This window comes from Jaculus jaculus, chromosome 11 (assembly GCF_020740685.1).
Source record: "Jaculus jaculus isolate mJacJac1 chromosome 11, mJacJac1.mat.Y.cur, whole genome shotgun sequence".
Taxonomy (NCBI): Eukaryota; Metazoa; Chordata; class Mammalia; order Rodentia; family Dipodidae; genus Jaculus; species Jaculus jaculus.
In genome coordinates this window covers 77,504,253-77,527,217 of record NC_059112.1, presented here as the reverse complement: position 1 = coordinate 77,527,217, position 22,965 = coordinate 77,504,253, and the positions used below count along the sequence as shown (strand labels likewise).

The 22,965-nt window shown below is 38.6% G+C and overlaps 2 protein-coding genes across 2 annotated transcripts in view; both read left to right on the top strand.

The window, feature by feature from the left end:
- Wdr49 (WD repeat domain 49) overlaps positions 1-12,191 on the top strand; it is a 200,574-nt gene extending 188,383 nt beyond the window's left edge. Inside the window, exon 18 of the mRNA XM_004652370.2 lies at positions 12,070-12,191. Within this exon, the coding sequence (XP_004652427.2) occupies positions 12,070-12,191 (122 nt within the window). The remainder of the gene's footprint in view (positions 1-12,069) is intronic.
- Serpini2 (serpin family I member 2) overlaps positions 1-22,965 on the top strand; it is a 55,064-nt gene that overhangs the window by 620 nt on the left and 31,479 nt on the right. The gene's annotated exons all lie outside the window — the stretch shown is intronic.

Genomic DNA, 22,965 nt, shown 5'->3' with positions numbered 1-22,965 from the left:
GGTAAAGCTAGACTCTGAATACAAAGTAACTTTCCTGTCTGTAATCCTAACACACCCATGACAATAGAAAGCAGTCAGGAGACTCCTGATTCTTGTGGGCCAGCTAATCTGACCTCCCCAGAGGCAAAGACATAAGAAGAGAAACACTTGGCAAGATGGAAGGAGAGGACTAACACCCTAAGGTTGTCCTCTGACCATACCTATACACATACAAACACACACACACACACACACACACACACACACACACACACACTCATGAAAGTGTGAGTCAATGATCTCTGAAGATTTGGAAACAGAATGTGCAAAAGAAAGCCCTATTTTCTTTGTAGACTATTCTAGCCTGGGTTTGTAAGCATTTAGAAAACAAGATCTATACAGAAATCTCTCCCCCAAAAAATGGTGCTATGGGAGCGTGAACAACACAGCCTCCATCTAGATGAAGCACCCAGAAATCACAGGACACTGCAGGACAGAGTTCATCCAAAGCAGTTACTCAAAAGTCCAAGTTTTCAACTTCCAGAAATGAAAAAATGGAAACTTCCCTGTCACATCGGAGACCTGTGATTTCTCAGAGTTCCCAGAGATCTGAAAACATCATCCTTTAGTAATAATTACGTTTGTAGTATGAAGGTGTTTCCTTATCACACACTTGCAGAAATTTAAGCTTTTCAATTTTCCGTGGTCCCCCAATGGAAAGGAGAACAGCTGGCCCTCATTCATTTTTCCAGTTTCCAACCTAGAAACAAAGAACAGATGCCATTCCCCATCAGCTGACTTTGTCTACTTGTCATCAGCTTCCTCTCTCTTTTCTTACAGTTACTCTGCTAGATTTGTACTAATTTGCTTGCTGTCAGGAGCGCCATCAATGGTTTCTGTTCATCTCCCTTATATGTGGGTAGCCATCAAATCTACAACACTAAATGATCTTTAGTGCATCTCTAATGGGGTTTCCTGTCACTCATCCTGCAATTTATTAAAATCATTTTTTAAGAATGACTACAAAAGGTGCTGTGGAGATTTCTCAGCACATGCCTCCAAAGCCTAATGACCTTAGTTCAATTCCCCAGTACCCATTTGCAGTGGCTGGAGGCCCTGGTGCATCCATTCATTCTGTCTCTCTATTTCTCTTTCTCTCTCCCTCTCTGCTTACAAATAAATAAAAATAAAAATATTTTTTTTAAAAAAAAGAATGACTAAAGAGCTAGGTGTGATGGCACATACCTTTGATCCAAGCACTTGGGAGGCAGAGGTAGGAGGATCACTGTGAGGTCAAGGCCAGCCTAAGACTACCACATAGTGAATTCCAGGTCAATCTGGGCTAGAGTGAGACCCTACCTCAAACAAATCAAAAAGAATGAATATGAGAGGCAGTTATCTTGTTTTTGTGAGAAGGGAGTATTTGAGAATAGGCAGTTAAACCAGATGCAGAGAGAAAGAGGACAGTTGTACAGGTAGTCTGGACATAGGCTCCGCACATGGGAGGTGACTAATGTGGAACAAAGAGTCAAAATTGAGAACAATAAATAGGTGGCAGAGAGAGTGTGACAACCTCAGTGCAGGCAGTGGGAGAGGAAGGTTGACAGAGACACACAGATCTCTCCAGCAGGAAGTACCATGGCTCATGTGAGAGGTCTTTTGAACTCTGCAGCAAAAGGGAGGCATAGATGAATTCTCCTTGTGGGCAGAAATAACGTGCATGTGGATGGAGATAGAGACAGCTGGATGGAAAGATGAAAAATATCTCATATTCAAAGAAAATAACTTTATCCTTGATTGCTTCATATAATATTTTTCCTGTAATTTTCTACAGCTTTAAAAATATACACTTTCTTTTCTTTCTTCCTTTAGCTTTTCTTTCTTTAGCCCTTAAAATATGTTTACAACTGTTTATCTTATCTGCAGATGAAAATAATTCTTTCTTTTAAAAGTTTTGGGCTGGAGAGATAGCTCAGCAGTTAGTGAAGGCCCTGGCATGCCTATTCACTCTCTCCCACCCCTCTCTTTCTGTATCTCTTCCGTCTGTCTCACTGTGCTTGAAAATAAATAAATAAATAAATAAATAAATAAATAAATAAATATTTTTAAAAAGTTTTGCTGGGCATGGTGGCACATGCCTTTAAAATCCAAACAATCAGGAGGCAGTAGCAGCAGAATCGTCATGAGTTTGAGGCCAGCCTGAGACTACATAATGAATTCCAGGTCAGCCTGCACATAGCAAAAACCCTCCTTAAAAAAAAAAAAAAATCACCAATCATGTAAGTGTATGCAAACCAGGGTGACAAAAAAATACATAGAATGTGATAGATTCTCAAAGCACCCTGAAAGATTCAGCTTCCTTCAGCATGGGGCCTAGGAAGATAAACAGTGAGAGGCATCCTCTGACCTGGGGCTTAAAGGAAGAGTAGGAGTTAAAAGGATGAGGAAGGAAACCAGGAAATTAAAACAAGGAGATGATGTGAGAAAAGACCTGTCAGAGAGGCAGAAGGAAGAATGATAAAAACGATTCCACATTCAGCTGTTAAGGCAGTAACAGAAGTAGAGGTGCAATTGAACAAGTGCTTAGAAAGAACGGAATCTGGGATACTGGTGGGCTATTTAGATGTCAAGGTCTAAAAAATGGCAGTCAGATTATAATAGTCTCTGTGAAACAATTGTGAGTCTTCTAGTAGATGTTGAAATGTGAAGTTCAAACTTTTTTTCTTCTGATTTTAAATGAAATATCCCGGCATTTCAGAAAAGTGGATTAGAAGTAAAGAGAACTCCAGAGAATATAGAGACAGGACTTGTAGAATAACATTGATGATACCTACTGAATGATAAGGCAGTGGTACTTTTCTGTAGGAAGAGCTGTCATTTATAAAGGGAATAAAACATCAAGCTGACACAGGTATAAATGCGAAATTTGAAGCAGCAGACTGCCTTCAAATTAGGTCTCTACCACTTGCTGGCTAAGTGGCATTAATCAAGTGGGGAGCAGCTTCTAGCACTGGGCTTGTGATCATGGAAGAGACCTGCCACCTGGAGGCTGAGAGCCAGGCCTCCTAGGAGAGGGTCCCTATGTTTCACTGGACAGCAGGACCCCAGGGCTGCTGCATGTGAAAAATTACTAGAAATAGCCCATCGGATGGGTATCATCAGAGTTTATTGTGAAACCAGGTACGAGTTTGCAGTGGGAGGCTGTTCACAGGGAATAGTCTTATAGGTGGTCTTCTGCTTGCCTTTGTGGATTTTATGGAAAGTTACTTTGGGGGTACTTTGAGACAGGTGACATTCTGCTGGCAGGGGAAGTGGCTTGCTTGCGGAGAAACCGACATGCAGGAGACTGAGCCTCTTAGAAGCTTGGTGCTACTGGAAATCTGGGCTGCAGAAGAGGTTCTTTAGCAACAGAAGAGGAGCAAAGGACCTGGTCCTCCTCTAGTGTCCCTCCTGCGCCCTCTAGCGAGAGAGCTCTAACTCGCCGCAGCAGGTGAAGGAGAAAGATGTAAACCATCCATCACCCCAGAGCAGGCATCACAGAATGGTCTAGGTATTGAAAGGTAGTGCCTTGATTGACATGTTCATATCTCATCTGGAATTTCTGGCTTTTTTCTCTTTCTCTCATTTGGTGACTTGGGATCAAGTCATTATCCCTACTAAGTTGTAAGGTAGTAGTGTTTATTTTATTTTTAATTAGCAAATGGCTATTTACAAAGAGCACAAAACATGAAATAAGTGAGAAATTTGAAGCACTACTCTGACTTCATATCAAAGTTATGCTGCTTGCTAGTTTAGTGGCCATTATTAGGTGACATAAGTGGTTAGTTTCTCAGCTTTAGTTGAAATTGGGCATTTTTATCAGTCACCATCTTCAAACCTCTGCTGTGAGCATTAAATGAGCTAACCCACAGAAAGCCTTTGGCACAGGTCCTGAAAGCCGGGACAAATTTTGTTGCATTATACTTACTGATTTGGTTTTTCATTACTATTTCACCAAACACTTATATCATAATTATTATTGTCCCAACTCTGTATATATAAGATTTGAGATATGAACAAATTCATGTCTATGGGTTCACTTATACGGCAAAAGATAGTACCCAAACAAAAGGCTGGAAGATGGATCTAGGTGTCCACACTGTGAGATTTTCACACAAAGCCTCCCTTGTGCAGATGATGTCCAAACCACACCCCTGTGGTGCCCATGCTTCTACTTACCTCTAGTCACCTGTTTTACTGTTATGTTATCTTTTTTTTTATCATGTTCGCTGAAAATTGCTCATCTCCCTTTCAGGAGGATGCTGCAGAATTTGACAATTGTTATTATAAAAGAGCCCTTAAAAATCTAAATTACCAGTGTATTTCTGTCCTGTGCTATCATTGCAGAGTGTACCTTAAGCCCTTGAGCTGCTTTTATTCACATTCCTTCAACCTCCACAATTACAGTATGCTAAAGGTGGTTGGGCAATTGTGTGATGAGAGGCATTTGGCAAGACTGACTTTCAATGTCTAAACTATTACTTTGGAACTTGAGACACTTTTCAAACACTTTCCAATCCCTGGGTGTCTTTTTAGTTATACCTACTGGTTTTTAATATCCTTTGCCTTTCAACTTGAAACATCTTTTGCTCTCCCGCCCTCTCTCTTTCTTTCTCTCTTTAGCTTCCAAGTTGTTTCCAGTGGGTTCTCAAACGCTTGAAATTCCTCTTTGATATACCTTACTCAAAAACCTGGAAAGTACTTAGAGCTGGCTCCAGGTGAGGTTCTGCCAATAATTTTCCCTGAACCATCTATACTATACGTGTGACATCTTTAAAACTTACAGTGTAGCAAAGATGCTGTGTTAGGGATTCCTCAGGCAAATTGGGCTTTGTTGTTATTGTTGTGGCCCACCAAACACAAACTAAAGAAATAATTAAATAGATGGTTTTACCCAGACTACTATAATAGGGTGATTATGAGAAATGGACACCTGTGAGAGAAGGAAGGGAAGGAGAGAATGAGAGAGGGAGGGAGGGCCAAATGAAGGAAGAGATAAGGGAGAGAAGAGAAGAGGTGCTTATATAATGAAGACATCTGTGAGTCTTTGGGGAATCACAAGGAAGGACAGGGATGGTTGTATCCCAGAAAAAGGAGAACAGAATGTTTTCTGTGGTAAACGTTTTCTGGAACACAAAGAATGGGGGCTGGCTCTCTAATAGTGTTTGCTTTCCAGGAGCACATATCTCATGTAATAGTGAAAACTTTCAGTACCCCTGTCTTTTTTTTTAATGTGTGTTTGAGGCATGAATATAAAATATTCCCCATAGACTCATGTGTTTGAGTATTTAATCCCCAACTGATAACACTTTTCTGGAAAGTGATACAACTTTTAGAAGTAGAACATTCCTGGATGGAAGTATGTCACGGGGTAGAGGGTTGAGGTGTGTTGCAATCAGGTTTGCATTGCTAACGGAAATCACACAACCAAGAGCAGCTTGTGGAAAAAACAAAAAAGGATTTAATTAGTCTAATAGGTTTGATGGAAGTTCCACAATGGCAGGGGAAAACAATGACATGAGCAGAGGGTGAACATCACCTCCTTGCCAACAACAGATGGACAACAGCAACAGGAGAGTGTGCCAAACAATGGCAAGGGGAAACTGGCTATAACAACCATAAGTTTACCCCTAACAATACACTGCCATCAGGAGGCATTAATTCCCAAATCTTCATCAGCTGGGAACCTAGCATTCAGAACACCTAAGTTTATGGGGATACCTGAATCAAACCACCACATTCCTCCCCTGGCCCCATAAACTGATAACCATACATGATGTAAAATGCAGTACATTCAGTCCAAGTTTAAATGTCTTCATAGTTTTTATCAATCAATGATTTTCAAGCATCCCCATAATCCAAGGTTTTTAACTGAACAAAATACTAAAAAAAAAAAAAAGTGCCCACAGAACCCATAATGGAACAGAATAAATATTTATACTGCAAAAGATAACATTGGGCATAGCAAAGAAATATTCAACTAATATAAGATTTAGACTGGGCCAACATCAAATTCTGTAGCTCCAAGTACGACAACTCTAGTCAGTGACAAATCACCAAGTCTGATAATTCTAGCCAGCAACAAGTCTCTGGAGTTTTAACTCTGCCCTCCAGCTAGACTACTCACAGTCCTGGAAAACTTCATCTGGTGCTGGCAACTCTCCTTAGCAGCCATCTCCTGGTCCCTGCATCTCCACTGGGTCTCCCCTGTAGACCATGGTCCATCCTCATGGCCCAATGGGGTCTCCATGCAGGCATCTAGCAAACCTGCTTCACACTGCTCATGCCATTTACAAAACACAAGATCATGCTGCAAATACAACAACCCTCTCTTTCTTGAGTTTCTCATACTCCCAAAACCAGGTGGGGTGCCAATTTGTTAATCCAGGGGGAATAAAGTAGACTTCGAGGAACAGGACACTCTCAGCATTCAGATCCATCCAAGGTGTCAGAAGCCATTTTGGCTGGACTTGTATCCATAGATCTGGGCCTTTAGCAGCAACACTTTAGCAAAACTATAGCAAAAACTTTAGCAAAGCTATAGCACCTACATGTAAGCAAGATTATGCATATTCAGTGTTGGGAAGCCATTTGGCTGGCCTTAAGAGTCTTTTGTACAGAGAAGTGATTGAAGTGCAAAAACTCTGTAACAGGAAGGTTTTTTTGATAGAGACTTGTGTGAGACTCATGGAACTTTTGTCCATGGAAAAACTGTTTGTAAGAAGATATTAAAAGGAATGCCGTGAAATAAACCTGGCTTCAGCCCTGGACTGGAGTCCTTGCTTTCAGTCTTTCTCCTGTCTTTCCTTAATCCTCACTCCCCATCAGGCTCAAACCCTTTCAGCTGGCAGGCTCTGGGCACCAAGGACTGTGCATTCTTTAGGAAGTGGGTTCTTGCTGAAGGAAGTGGGTCATTGAGGTTTTAGAGTCAGGCCCAATTTCTTGCTCTCCCACTTTTCCTACCTTGTATGTAATGGGACCTCCCAGCTGCTGGTAGTCATGCTTTTCCCACCATCTCGGAATACATTCTTTTTAATTTGTAAACCAGAATAAGCCCTTTTCTTCTTTACCTAGCATCCTATGAGGTATTTGGTAATAGAAGGGAGTAAAGTAACTAGTAGATGGACTATTGAGTAAATCTGCAAAATCCTTTCAGAGTAATACCTGGACTAATAAAATAGTTGGTGGCATTTGTCTGTCAACTTAATACATCCAGAAAGTAATCACGTCAGGCTAATGGATATTTTAGGATTTTAAACAAGGTCAACACACGACTAATGAGTTCTTACATCTACTTTCATCCATTACTGATTCACTTGTGTAATCCTATGAAACCTGGTGAATATTAATATGAATAGTGAGAGGGGTTATGAGTACTACCAAGATCCATTTCGAAGGTATTAGGTTGATGGCATTGTTCCTTATCACACAAGGGGAATTAAAAATGAAAGTTAAGTTTGATGGCCTCTCTACAAAGCCTCTGTGCAATATGAGTAATTAGGAGCTTGAGAATGTTCTTGGAAAAGAGTAGAAGCCAGGTTTCAAGCAAGAATAATTTCCACATAACTATTTCAGGACCCACCCTTTCCTATGGGAGATCCCAGAAGAAAAGGACCTAAATCTGTGAATCCTTAGTAATTAGTTGAAATTTTTTCTCTCATTATAATTGATTAATTTTATGAATAAGTTAGTGCTTGTAAAAATATATATGTAAAATCTTACCAATTGCCCTAAATTATAAGCTTCAAATCCAGGAATCTGGGATCCATCCCATCTCTACATAAAAATTTTTAACTTAAAACAAGGATTATCCACGTGAGACTCTCTCTCTTAAAATCTTAGAAACAGGGCCAACTAGTTAATTTTTGTATCACCCTAAAACCTACCCTGTCCTGCTGAATATTTGTGTAGTGGAGTAGCAAAACTCACTAGACAGCTAGAGTTAATTTGATATGTAATATTCTTTTAAAGAAAACAGAAGGGGGTGGTTATTGGAGATATTTGAATATAGGTTTTAGGCACAAGGATTAAGCATAAGAGTCACTTGTGAACAGCAGCAAGAAACTACTCGCAAGTGGGAAAGAGCAGAGAGTGACTTTAAGGTCTCAGAAAAAAAAGAGAGAATGCAGAAGTTGCTGTTTAGAAAATAGGCACTGCATGGAGTAGTATTGTAGTTATCTTTGGGTTGCTGGGACAAACCACCTGACCCAAAGCAGCTGATGGGAAGAAAGGGTTTATTTTGGCTAATAGTCTTGAAGAGAAATCTGATCATGACAGAGAAAGGATGGTGAACTGGGCTCTGGCAATGGGGAGCTGGCTATAACACCACTCAGCTTGCCACCAACACCACACCTCCTCCAGAAGGGCTTCACCTCCCAAATTGCCAAATAGAGAAAAATGTTGACGCATCCAAGAGCACAAGTGTGGACTAAGGCTGGCGTGACACTTCTGTGGTTAAAAGTGCTTGATGGGGTTCAAGAGGTGACTTGGTGGTTAAGGTGCTTTCCTGTGAAGCCTGAGGACCCATGTTCAACTCTCTAGATCTCATGTAAGCCAGGCGCACAAAGGTGAGGCAAGGGGAAGATCACACATGCCCCCTAGGTGGTACAAGCTTCTGGAGTTTGATTTCAGTGGCAGAGGCTCTGGTGCACACCAATTCTCTCTTGTTCTCTCTATTTCTAAAAGTAAAAAAAAAAAAAAGAAAGAAAGAAAAGAAAGAAAGAAAGAAAATAGTGCTTCCCACTCCAGCCTGGATTGGATTCCAAGAATACACATAAAGGCAAAAGCAAGGAGTATAAACCTGTAATCCCAACATTCCTACAACAATGGGAGGCAGAGTCACAAGATTACCAAAGCTCTGACATTCTTTCATAGGGCCAAATCACAAAAGAGACTTTGTCTGAAACAAGGTGCAAGGTGAGGATGGATACGTGAAGGTTGTCTTTGGAGCCCCACATGCACGCACATGAACTCACACACATGCTACCCATACATAACACTCTGAATTCTACAGTATAGCCCATGGAACTCTGGGATTCTGAGTTCCTCTGACTGTGAAGGGTTACTGTGTAAGCACACAGTGTTAGTCACTTATAAATGTACAGACATCTAGGTGATCTCATACCCCTGACCTCAGGCACATGGAAAGGGAGCCTAAATTTGCCTCTCTGTTTAGAGCTAATTCAAATTTTACTCATTTTGTCTTTTTGCTGCAAAACAGACATATTCACTCAGCTGAGTTTCTGTTTCTCTCCTCCCATAATGATGCACTGTCCAATTCCCATGCTACAGATTTCTGACAGTACTCTGAGTTTCTGTGCATTCTTTTATGTTTGTGTAGCATGTGCCGTGTAGTGCACGTGGTGTGATGTGCGTATGGTGTGCACATATGCGTGTACTGTGCAGAAGGCTCCCTTACCCCACTAAGCAATCTCCCTACACCTCAGTGTATTCTTTTGAGGTTTTAGGCTTTGACCTCTGGTTTCACTTGGCTTTCATTTGCCAGGTATACTTGTCTTTTTTTTAGGTAGCTGTTTCTTAACTTTTATTATCTATTTATTATTATTATAATTTTGAGATAAGGTCTTTCTGTAGCTCAGGCTGAACTGTTTAGTCTCAGGTTGGCCTTGAACTCACAGCAATCCTCTTACCTCTGCCTTCTGAGTGCTGAAATTAAAGGTATGTGACACCATGCCCAGCTTTGTTATCTATTTATTTTTGTGGCTGTGAAATGATTCTGTATCATTGAAGTCTAGTCACTTTTATTGGACTTTGTAATGGTTTGGAATATTTGGATTCCACTAATCCTGCAATAGTGTATTCTTTTGTATTTTGACTAAGTTGTTTGTCAGTTGAGGAAAGTTTTATTAAGGGATAATCTCTAAATGCTTACCATTCTTTTCTTAATTATCTTTTTGTTTATTTTTATTTATTTATTTGAGAGCAACAAAGAGAGAAAGAGGGAGAGAGAGAGAGAAAAAATGAGCACACCAGGGCTTCCAGCCACTGCAAATGAACTCCAGATGCCTGCGCCTCCTTGTGCATCTGGCTAAAGTGGGTCCTGGGGAATCAAGCCTCGAACCGGGGTCCTTAGACTTCACAGGCAAGTGCTTAACCATTAAGCCATCTCTCCAGCCCTTTTTTAAAATAGGATTCCATTCAGTTATGTTTTTGTTACATCATTTAAAGTTTATTTAATTTATGATTTTTTTTTCCTTATACTGTTTCCTACTGGGTCTGTACTTCCTATTCTCCCGTGTGATTTCTTTCCCTTTTTTGTTCAATTCACATTTCATTACATTTTCATGAGTCTTCTCTTCCCTGCATGTTCTTTCATTTCTGTTCCATGGCCTTCCTTCATGAGAACAATTGTTTCTTAAGCTTTTTAACTTATGTTTTGTTGAAATTAGTATTTATCTGTTCAATACTCAAATTTTCTGGTTGTAGGCCATGTGTTCCCCTCCCCATATGACTTGGTTTTGCTTTTGATTATTCTACCAGATCACTCGGTGTGATATTGGGATGTTATAGCCAATAGGATACACTGATTTGGGCAGGAAAATAAAAGACTCACATTTTATACATCAGGCAATGCTGCCTCACCTATTTCTGTGGGAAAAAAAAAAAAAAACAGACAAGGTGACTTCTGTTTGCAGTCTTGTCCACTTCCTTTAAGATTCAGTTACAAATGAAGCATTTAACTTTGTTGGAGAAACACTTCATTACAGTGACTAGTGTCTGCTTTCTGAGAATGTCTGCTGCCTTCATATGCTCAATTCTGTTTTTTGTTTCTCTGTAATTTTTGTTCAGTTTCAGTTCCTTGGTGTCTTCTTAATACTTTTTAGGTGACAGAGTACATTTTTCTTTGAGGAAGTTGCATTGTTTTCAGAGTAATTTTTCCTCATTTCTTTGTTCTATAATTTCAAGGAGACAAGACACAAGATAATGACTTATTCAGCCATGTTTGTACTAGAAAGATTTATTTTTCCTTTAATTCTAATAGATGGAAATACTATGCTATTCCTAAAGTTGTTCAGTGCTTATTTTCTTTTCACAGCCTAAAAGAGAACAGCAGTCCAGTTCCAGATTTACCCACATTGCTCTGAAATATCATGCATCTTCTCTACTGTGCTGATTTGTCCTATAACTGTGATCTAAGTTCTTTCTCTGCATTTGTGCTTACCTTATGTTCTCTAGTTGACATTTTTGTTTTCCTTTGCTGCCCCTCTTCACCTTCATGTGTCTTATTATCATTTAAAAATGTTTAATGCTTTCATCCTCATCTTTACACGTTGCTTTAATTTCTTTAGTTACATCTGCATGACTTATGTTTCCTATATTCTCTTTGAACTGTATTCTATTGTTTTGGTTACATGGATATTGTTTCTACTAGTTTAAAAAGAGCCCATAACTTAGCCATATTTGTGCCTCCTTGATGCCTAGGCAGGGAACATTTCCATAATACACATCCAATATGCATTCATTGAAACAATAAAATTACAGCAAAGCCCAAAATTATTTTCTTGAATACATGGTACCATGTACTCTCACTTCTTCACCATCCATAGGGATAATTTGGCTCTTGTTATTTCCCCCCGGAACTGTACAGATCCCAGTGTTTAAGGATGCGATTGCAGATGTACATGTTTACTCATGGTGACAGCCAAACTATGTTTTGATTATTTTAATTGTCTTATATCAATACAGAGTTATTTGTTCTTGCCTTTTCATAAGTCCTTGGTAGCTGTTAAGTAGATTAAGAAACAAGCATGGAAAACATAAGCTTCTTGCATCATTTACCCTTAGGGTGGGAAATCTGTGTTGCACGATAAGCTTTGTGAAAAATATAATCTTTCAGTTTAAGTCCAAATAAAACATATAGTAGAAGTTTGGGGAAAAAAATCTCTAAATACACCCTTGGTTTCAGAAACATATAGTATAGTTTTGTTCTCTTAAAAAAAAGAAAACTTGAGAAATTTTGTCCTACTATTTCATAAAATTTGATTTCTTACTAAATGTAATTTACATGTCATTTTCTTTATCATTTTGTAGCTTTGAAAGCTGTATTTGATGAGAGAAACCTGTTCTCTAAAGAAATTTTGGATCGTGAAAGAAAAGCCAAGCAATTATGTCAGGAAACAAGTAGTGATGTGAAGAGAAGAAATAAGAAGTAATTATGACTGAAAGAAAAAGAAGTATTTCATTTTATATGAAGCACATACATAAAATGCATGAAAAGAATTCCCAGTATTGCCCCTTTTTTACTTTATATTTGAACGTTAGGAATTTGATCATCAGATAATGTTGTTTTTCTGCTTTAATTCAGCACTCTGTATTGATACAAAAAATATTGAGCTAAACAAGGGGAATGTCAGTTGGTATTGTGTGTTCCCAAGTGTTTGTTTTTTTCTTCAATTTTTCTATGACAGAGAGAGAAAGTGAATTGGTACACCAGAGCCTCCAACCACTGCAAGCAAACTTGAAGTGTGTGTACCACCTTGTATGCACATGCAACCTTGTGCACTATGTCACTTTGTGCATCTGGTATATGTGGGTCCTGGAGAACTGAACATAGTCCGGAGGCTTCATAGACAAGTGCCTTAACTAAGCCATCTCTCCAGTTCAATTCCCAAATGTTTTTATGTAGAGAAAAATAACATTTCAGAACAAAGAATTCTACCAAATTGTCCATCTTATTACTTCTATAGAAATATGTTTTTGTTTTGATTGTATAAAACCCATATTAAAATATATAAAATGTGCTGACAGTGAATATGTAGAAATTTGAATGAGAAAATGTTTCTGTTTCTTTAGTTTTCTATCAATGTTTCTGATAGTGACCCAAATGTTCTTTACTTGTCTAGTGCAGTATGGTTAATAGTCTGTGATGGTCAGTTAAGATTGGTAGCATTTCATATCATTCAGCATTGTCGAGTATTTAAAAAAAATGTAATCATTGTATATATTTATGGGATAAAGTGGGATTGCTCGTTCAACATGCACTGATCAAATCAAGATAATCAACACTTCCTTATAATATTCATTGATTTACATTAATTACTTTATATACTTATTTGGAAATTACTGCATATGGTCTGCTGCTATACATTAAAATTGAATACCATAATATAACTCAAGAGGTACTAGCATTGTAAAACACATTCTGCTGGCATCCCAATAATGAGTGTGTGTGTGTGTGTGTGTGTGTGTGTGTGTGTGTCTGTGTCTGTGTGTGTGGTGTGTTTTAGGTGGTTATTTAGGAAAGTGTTCATCTTTGGGGAAATGTTAAATGTTTTACAAAACAGAAACTAGAGTTGGAGAAATGGCTCAGTGGTTCAAGGAAGTTGTTTGCAAAGCCTGACAGCCCTGGTTCTATTTTCCAGTGTTTATGTAAAGTCAGCTGAACAAAGTGACATGTGCATCCAGAGTTTATTTCCAAGCAACAGGAGGAACTCATATGCCCATTCTCATACATACTTTTTCAAATAATTATTAAAATATATAACTGCAACTTGTCCTCAAATGATTCAGTAAATGAATATACCATACAAATGCATCTATGTATGTATGTATGCATATGCCTCCATTGATCACTGATCAATCTATAGATGGAATTCACAAATATGGTGAATGGTATCACCTGAAATATCTGAAAGTAGGTCTTTGTTTACTATGCCAGTAAAATTATGTGAGTTTGAAGACTTTTCAATATATATCACACTTTCAAATTACAAAATCCTGGCATGGGACAAAGAGTTCTTTTAGATGTCCCGACAGAAGGCATCCTCTCAAAGGAACACTGCAAAGGATTGGTACACCTGATGGAAATTTTATTATGATAATCCATCATTTCCAACTCTGAGCACATGATTTGTGAGTTACAGGCTGATGATAACGTGCTTGAGTGAAACCAGAGGCACATCCCCAGAAAATTACAGAAACGTTAATATATTACAGAGATAATGGAGGCACCAGACACTGTGTGGTGTCTAGTTACTTTATCCATGTATGCATGCATGCATCTACATATCCACATTTCATTTATCAAAAACAGATGCAAGAGACAAGGGACTGTTTCAGACATCAAGTATTCAAATGTAAATAGGATACATACACTTATTCTGCCCAGAGCTTTCTCAAGTAGAGCCACAAAAAGTCTAGTGGTTTAGTAGGAAAAGCTTGAAAGAGCCATTATTTTATTAGGTAGATTTTATAAATTCTTTCTTTATAACTTCTATTTTTTACTAACAACTTTCATACTTACAGATAATAAACCATGATATTTCCCTCCCCTTCCCCACTTTCCCCTTCACAACTCTGCTCTCCATCATAACCCCTCCCTCTCTCCATTAGTCTCTCTTTTAATTTGATGTCATCATCATTTTTTCCTATTATGAGGGTTGTGCAGGAATTGCTAGGAACTGTGAGGTCATGGATATTGAGGCCAATTTCTGTCTGGACAGTTATATGTAAGGAGTGGTTCCTTTGGCTCTTATATTCTTCTGTCACCTCTTCTGCAATGGACTTTAAACCTTGGAGGTTGTGATAGTGATCTTTCAGTGCTGAACACTCCTCTGTCCCTTCTTCTTATCACTATGTTGCCTTTTGGGTCATCCCAGTGGTCATCACCATCTGAAAAGAGAAGATTCTCTAACCATAAGTGAGAGTAGCATTAATATATGATTATGGACATTAAGTGTAGTGCTTTCTGGGCAGGTTAATGAGAATAACATATAAATTCATCCAGACAAGAGCAGGCTTTATACCTCTAAGACTCATGACGTCTCTTACCATAGGCTTTTGATTCGGTTTTCAGTACCAGGCACATATTCCCTCTCATAGAGTGGACCTTCATTCCAATTAGAGAGCAGTTGGTTTCCTCCAGAGCAGACATGCCACTATTGCACTCATTTGGTCATTTGGCCTGTCTGGTCAAACTTGAGGCTTCCAGTGTTCACCATTTTCACCTCTGATGATTTCTGTCTCCCATAGGGCTGCGCATACAGTGCATCTTTTTCCAGCTTTCAATTAGCTGTTCTATAGGGAGAAGTTATCTTGCTCAGCACCAGCTTGATTTCTAAGTGATTTTGCCTTTTAGACATGTGAAGTCTTCAGCAATAGGGCCTTACCATCTGTTTTGCAAAGGAAACCAAGGGCCTTGGAAGTAGCCTATAATGTTTTGGAGGCAACAGGGACCTTCCTGGCCAACAACTCACTGGAAGGTATTCTATCTCTGGCACTCAAAATTTTCTAGTAACAATCTGTGGGTTCTGAGTGTGCCATTATGCAAAAAAATAGATTTTCATATGTCTTATTCAGACTATCTTGAATTTTGATTGACCTTCCCCCTTGCTCTTATGTTATACAGTCTCTTCTTTTGGCCTCGTTTAGGCCTTTCCCCTCCCTTAAATCTGTTCTACTTACATATGTACAATACCATTCCCTTAAATACTTTCTTCTCCTCCCATCCTTATACTTATTTTCTAGCTTACTGTTTTCTTCTACTGATTTTTGGTTCCAGCTCACATACAATCCTACACATTTGTAGCTAGGATCCACATATGAAAGAGAACATATGAAGTTTGGATTTCTGGGCCTGGTTTACTTCACTTAGTATAACCCTTTCTACATCCATCCATTTCCCTGCAAATTTCATTTTTCTTTACTGCTGAATAGAACTCCATTGTGTAAATTTACCATATCTTTATTATCCATTCATCTGTGTAGGGACATCTAGGCTGGTTCCATTTCCTAGCTATTGTAAATAGAGCAGCAATAAACATCATTGTACAAGTATTTCTAAGGTAGTGAGGAGAGTCATTAGGATATATGCCTAGGAGTGCTATAGCTGGATCATATGGTAAATCTATTTTCGGATGTCTCAAGAACCTCCACATTGATTTCCACAATGGCTCTACAAGATTACATTCTCACCAACAATGCAGAAGGGTTCCCTTTTTCTGCATCCTCACCAACATTAATTGTCTTTTGTTTTCTTGATGGAAGCCATTCTGAAAGGAGTGAGATAGAATCTCAAAGTTGTTTTAATTTGCATTTCTCTGATGGGTAGGGATATAGAACACTTTGTTAGATGTTTACATGCCATCTGTATTTCTTCCAATGAGAACTCTCTAGTTCCATAGCCCATTTTTTAATTGGGTTGTTTGATTTCATACTGTTCTGTTTTTTGAGTCCTTTACATATTCTGGATATTAATCCTCTGTCAGATGTTTAGCTGGCAAATTTTTCTTCCATTCTGTAGGTTGTCTCTGTTCTATTCATAGTGTTCTTTGCTGTACAAGAGCTTTATAATTTCAGGAGATCCCAGTGATTAGCTAGTGTATTTTTTTTTTTCTTGAGTAAATGGGGATATATTAAAAAGGTCATTGCCTATGCCAATTTGTTGATGGGTTTACCTTACCTTTTCCTCTAGCAATTTCAGAGTTTCATGTCTGAAATTAATGTACTGATCCACTTGGAGTTGATTATTGTGCATGGAAAAAAAGGATTTATTTTCATCCTTCTACATATAGATATTCATTTTTCCCAGCACCACTTGTTGGAAAGGCTATCCTTTCTCCAATGAATATTTTTGGCATTTTTGTCAAAAATCAGATGGCTGTAGCTCCCTGGATTAACATCTGGGTCCTCTATTCTGTTCCATTGATCTAAATGTCTATCTTTGTGCCAAAACCATGCTGTTTTCGTTTCCATGGCTTTGTAATATAGCTTAAAATGGGATATGGTGATACCACAGCCTTAGTTTTGTTGTTCAAAATTGTTTTGGCTATTCGAGATTGTTTGTGCTTCCAAATAAATTTTAGGTTTGTTTTTTCTATTCCTGTAAAGAATACCATTGGAGTTTTAATGGGGATTGCATTAAATGTGTAGATTGATTTTGGTAGGATTGACATTTTCACAATATTGATTCTTCCAAGCCAAACACATGGGATGTCTTTCCATTTCTTTTTGTTGTCTGTAATTTCTTGCTTGAGAATTTTAAAGGTCTCACTGTACACATCCTTTGTTTCCTTGGTTAAATTTATTCCAAGGTACCTTTTCCCCACAAATGATAGTATTTTATTATAGAAAAAGCACCCCAACTACAGAGTTTCATAAACACTGGTTAGGTGAACAAGTGCAACTTTAAATACAAAGGAAAGAGGCAAAACCTACAGTTTTCCCTTAGGAGAAATCCCGGGATACAAATGTGACGCAGCTGCTGACACACTGCTTTGGCTTGAGCTCAGCAGACCCATTTTCAGTTTCAAAATGATGGCAAGACGTGGCATCAATACGCCCCTAAAGAGGACCCCACATCCGTGTGTGGCGGAGGTTGAGGGAAGGCTGGGCTGGGCACCTCTACCTCAGAGCCTTTGGGCTTCCCCAGGCTGCTCCACTATCTTCCTAGACCTGCAGGGCCACACACTACACAACCCTGGAGTCACATCCAAGTACCTGGGGCTCCTGCCTCCTCCAGTCAGGCCAGCTACGTCCTAGCCTCCCTCCCTGTTGTCATCATTCCTTCAGCATCTTTTCCCCTGTGGAGAAGCCACACGGTTATCTAATGGCACAGCTCAAATGTTTCCTAACCAACTAGACAAGGCAGGGCACGGACACAAACTCAAGACTAAACCCCAAGTTCAGGTTCACATATCATGCCAAGCTGCTCTACATTTTTTTTGGTAAAATCACTTTCCCAACCAGAAAGTGGGATCCAGCTCTGGATTCTATAGAAGGTAGTTAATGCAGAGATAGTCACAGGTGTCTCTCAGGTCTGGGATAGAGATGCCATCAGGACAATTGATGATACTGGCTTTGTAATAATCCAGCACAGTGCAAAAGGCCGTGGTGCTGATTCCCTCTGCCATATCTTACTCTCCCTTCTCCTTGGGCATCGTGAAGTTGTACTGTCTTCCAGGTCCAAACATCCTTCCCAACATGGTGTCTGGGTGGGCAGTGAAAAATCTGTGGGTTCACAACAAAACGTGTGCCATCTACAAGAAGAGTCACTCTCTTGGGTGCTTGAGAATGAGAGTTACTGCTAAAGCCCATGCCACTGTTTCCAAACCTGTCTGCAACAGTGAAGAGCTCGTGATTTCCTTTACTGGCAATCTGGAAGCAGGAGGCTTTGAAGTCTTCAAGGAGTGCCATCACGTGAGCAAACCGCAGATCTGCCGGCCGAGGGGGCGTAGTCCCGTGGAAGACCCGCCACTGGGACCGAATCCTCCCGCGCTGCCGGCCTTCCGCCACCGCCACGAGGGGACCCGGGGTGCCGCAGCGAGGGCGCACCGGCCTCCCGCCCCCACCACACAGCTGACTGGTACTTTTGTTTTTGTGGCAATTCTGAATGGGAGAGATTCCCTGATTTTATTTGTTGTTAGGATGTAGGAAAGCTACTGATTTCTGTGTGTTTATTTTGTGTACTGATATGTTGCTAAAACAATTTGTTGGTAGTGTCTTTAGGGTCCTTTATGTATAGAATCATATCATCTGGAAATAATGATAATTTGATCTCTTCCTTTCCAATTTGTATCACTTTTATGAATGTCTCTTGGCTTATTGCGATAGCTAAGTCTTCCAGTTACTATATTAAATAAAAGTGGGGACAGTGGACCCCATTGTCTTGTTCCTGAATTTAGTGGAAATGCTTCAAGTTTTCCCCCATTTAGTATTATGTTGGCTGTACGTTTGTCATAAATCACTTTTATTATGTTAAGATATGTTCCTTCTATTCTCAGTTTATGTAATGCTTTTACAATGAAGGGATGCTGGATTTTTGTCAAATGCCTTTTCTGCATCTATTGAGATGATCATGTGATTTTTGTCCTTCAGAACATTTATATGATGTATTATCTTTATTGATTTGCATATGTTGAACCATCCCTGCACCCCTGAGATAAAATCAAGTTGGTCACGGTGAATAATATTTCTGATGAATTCTTATATTGTTTGCCAATATTTTGTTCAGAATTTTTGCATCTATATTCATGAGGGAGATTGGTCTGTAAATTTCTTTCTTTTTTTGTTTTTTGTTCTGTCTTCCTGGTTTGGGTATGAGGGTGATGCTGGCTTCATAGGAGGAGTTTGGCAGAATTCCTTCCTTTTCTATTTTATGGAAAATTTGAGAAGCATTGGTGTTAGTTCTTCCATGAAGGTCTGGTAAAATTCACCAGTGAAACCATCTGGTCCTGGCCTTTTTTTTTTTTTTTTGTAGGGAGATATTTTTATAACTGTTTGGATCTCTGTACTTGTTAAAAATATATTTAAATGGTTTGTCTCATCTTGATTTAATTTTGGCAGGTCATATGAATCACAGAAATCATCCATTTCTTGCATGTTTTCAACTTAGACATATATATATTCTTAAAATATGTGCTTTGGATTTTCTGAATTTCTTTGGTATCTGTTGTAATGGTTTCTTTTTCATCTATAATTTATTAATTTTTGTCTCTTCTCTCGTCTCCTGGTCAGATTCACTAAGTGTTTATCATTCTTGTTTATCCTTTCAAAGAATCAACTGTTTGTTTCATTGATTGTTTGGACTGTTTTTTTTGTTTCTATTTTATTAATTTCTGCCCTAATATTTATTATTTCTTCCCATGTACTCAGTTTTGGTTTACCTTGTTCTTTTTTTTTTTTTTTTCTATGTGCTTAAGGTGAAGCATTAAATTGTTTACCTGTGAACTCTCTAATTTCTTAATATAGGCACTTAGAGCTATAAATTTCCCTCTTAGGACTGCCTTTATTGTGTTTTGGTATGCTGTATTCTCATCATCATTTGATTCTATAAAGTTATTTATTTCCTTTTTGATTTCTTCAATGACCCATTCATCATTCATCATTCAATAGTGTAATGTTTACTCTCTGTGAATTTCTGTATGCCCTGTAGTTTTTTTTTTTTTTTTTTTTTTTTTTTGTTGATGATTTGTAGTTTAACCCCATTGTGGTCAGATACAGTATAAGGAATTATTTCAGTTTTTCTGTATCTTTCAAGATTTGCCTTGTGTCCTAATATATGGTCTATTTTAGAGAATGTTTCATGTGCTGCTAACAAAAATGTATATTCTGCAGCCTTTGGATGGGATGTTCTGTAAATATCTGTGAGATCCATTTGTTCCATGACATCATTTAATCCAGATGTCTCTCTCTTTATTTTTTTTCAGGATGACCTGTCAATTGATTAGAGTGGGTTATTGAAGTCACCCACTATAATTGTGTTTGGTATTATCTGTGACCTTAAGTTGAATAGTTTTAGTTTGATGAAATTGGGAGTCCCCATGTTAGGTGTGTATGTATTTGGGATTGTAATGTTCTGTTGGAGTGCTCTTTTAATCATTATAAAATGACCTTCTTTATCTTTCCTCACTAATGTTGGTTTGAAGTCTATCCTGTTAGATACTAGGATAGCAACTCCTGCTTGTTTCCTAGGCTCATTTGCTTGAAATACTGTTTTTTCATCTTTTCATCATAAGACAGTGTCTATCATTTTTTGAGAGGTGAGTTTCTTATAGGCAACAAATGGCAGGATCCTGCCTTTTAATCCACTCTGCAAGTCTGTGTTTTTGGTTGGGTCATTGAGTCCATTGATACTAAGCATTATTATTGAAAGGTTTGTATTTATTCTCACCATTCTTCTTGCTTTGTCGTGCTTTCTGTTTTTTCTTTACCTGCTTGTTTTGACTGTTATTTGAGAATGGTTTATTTTTTCCTATTTCCTCCTGTGTGTCTTTGCTTACTCTTCAGCATGAAGGATGCCTTCGAATATTTTCTGTAGAGCTGGTTCAGTTGTTAATTCTTGTAGCCTGTTTTTGTTGTGGAATGTCCTTATTTCTCCATCAATTTGGATAGATAGCTTTACAGGAGAATGTAATCTTGGTTGACAGTTGTTATCTTTCAGAACTTGGAATACATCATTCTAAACCCTTCTGGCTTTTAAAGTTTGTGTTGAGTAATCTGCTGTTATTTTGATGGGCTTATCTTTATAGGTGATTTGCCTTTTCTCTCTAACTGCTTTCAATGTGTTTTCTTTGGTTTGCATGTTATGTAGTTTAATTACAACAGGTTTTGTCCATTTGGTGTTGTAAAAGCTTCTTGTATCTTCATTGATACTTACCAATTTGGAGAAAATTTTCTTCTGTGATTTTGTTGTAAATGCCTACTAAGCCTCTGTGTTGAAATTCTTCTACTATACCCCGAATTTTTATGTCTAAACGTTTCATAGTGTCTCCGATATCTTGAAATTCTCATTCATTCCTTCCTATTAGCTTGTCTATCTCTTTGTTGGATTGTATTAGGTCTGCCATCTGATCTTCTAGTTTAGATATTCTGTTCTCTCCTTCATCTATTACACTGGTGAGACTTTCCACAGAATTTTTTATTTGACTGACTGTGTTCTTCAGAGCTAGAATTTCATCCTGGTTGTTCATCAGTATTTCTATTTGCTCACTCATATCTTGTAATCATGACCGTATTCCATTAAGCTGGTTTCCTGTGTTCTCTTTCAGGAGTTTGTTTTCTTCTTTAATTCTTTTCTTTTCTTCTTTGATTCCTTTCATTTCTTCTTTGATTTCTTTGAGTATAGATATGATCATTTTTTTAAAAAAATCTTTGTCAGGCATTTCATCTAAAACAGTCTCACTGGTGATCATTTCTGATGGATTTATAATTTTTGCTGGGATTTTATTGCCTCAATTCTTTGTGTTTCTTGTATTACAATGTACTGACTTTTACAACCTGAATTGATTCGATGCTTAGGTTTTCTACTTATCTGCAGTATTGTTAGATATGGCAATCCACCTTTATATACTTTCAGGATATGAGTTTAAGGTGCCAGTTGTAGCTCTTTTACCCCAATTCAACTCCAGAAGTAATCCTAGGTGTTCAGTTTGTTTGCTAAACAAGTATTCTAGTGGACTTGGTAGAACAATTCACTGGCAAATTCTAAACTTCAACTGAGCAATATACACATTCAATAAAAACCAGCACAGACTATACAATTTTGGGTACTACAGATAGTCTTATAAAGCCAAAATCACTAAGAGTATGTGTTGCTCTACACCCTTAATATTGTCACCTGGGAGGTAGAGATTTCTTTTCTGAATTGGATTCCAGGTCAGCCTGGATATAAATCAGATCCTGTATCTAATAATGACAAAAGCAAAAGACAAAGGCCCTATAAATCTGAAAGTATCAAAGGCAACAATATTCAACCCCCCAAAATAGCTTATTTCAAGATGGTAAAGCCAACCAAGAATATGTAACCCATAACCTACCCTGACATGGAAATAGAGACCAGCTCTTCCAGTGCAGGTGTATGCATGTACCTGTTTTATTTTATTTTGTCAGTTGGCCTCATTACCTTTAAGGGTGGCTTCCAATCCCACCGATGCTGAGCGCTCACCTCCACCTTTCCATGTAGTGCTGTGGAGCCGAGTTCTGATCAGCTGTGCTCGATGTGCTGCCTCCTGGGGCTGAATGCAGGAGGTTCTGATTGGTGGGGGTTGAGAGAGGGCAGAAACCCTGGAGTTGCTCACACAGTACTACCTGTATCCCTTTTAGTAGCTTCTTAGTTGATTTCAGCTGTCTTTCCTTCAAATTTCTTGACTTTTTGAGGAGGCTGATGAAGTTAGAAAATCCCCTTGTTTGGTCTCTGCTGCTGCCATTTCTTGACACACCTCGTGGGGTAGTGCTGGGTGGGTGTGTGGATAGGAAGGCCACAAGCACCTCAGTGGGATTCTGGCCATTTTCCTCCTTTCTGGTGGATCTTGTTCTCTCCTGCTTCTCCACTGTGTCTAATAATAACCTATACTCCTTCAGTTTTTAGATGAAGAGTGCTGTGGTTTTACTTAAGTCCCACCCTAGGCTGGTTTAGTGTGGCTCCTATGCTTCCATCTTACCTGGTAGTCAGCTAGAAGTTCTTTTGGTAGGTATATTTTGCTCTTAACT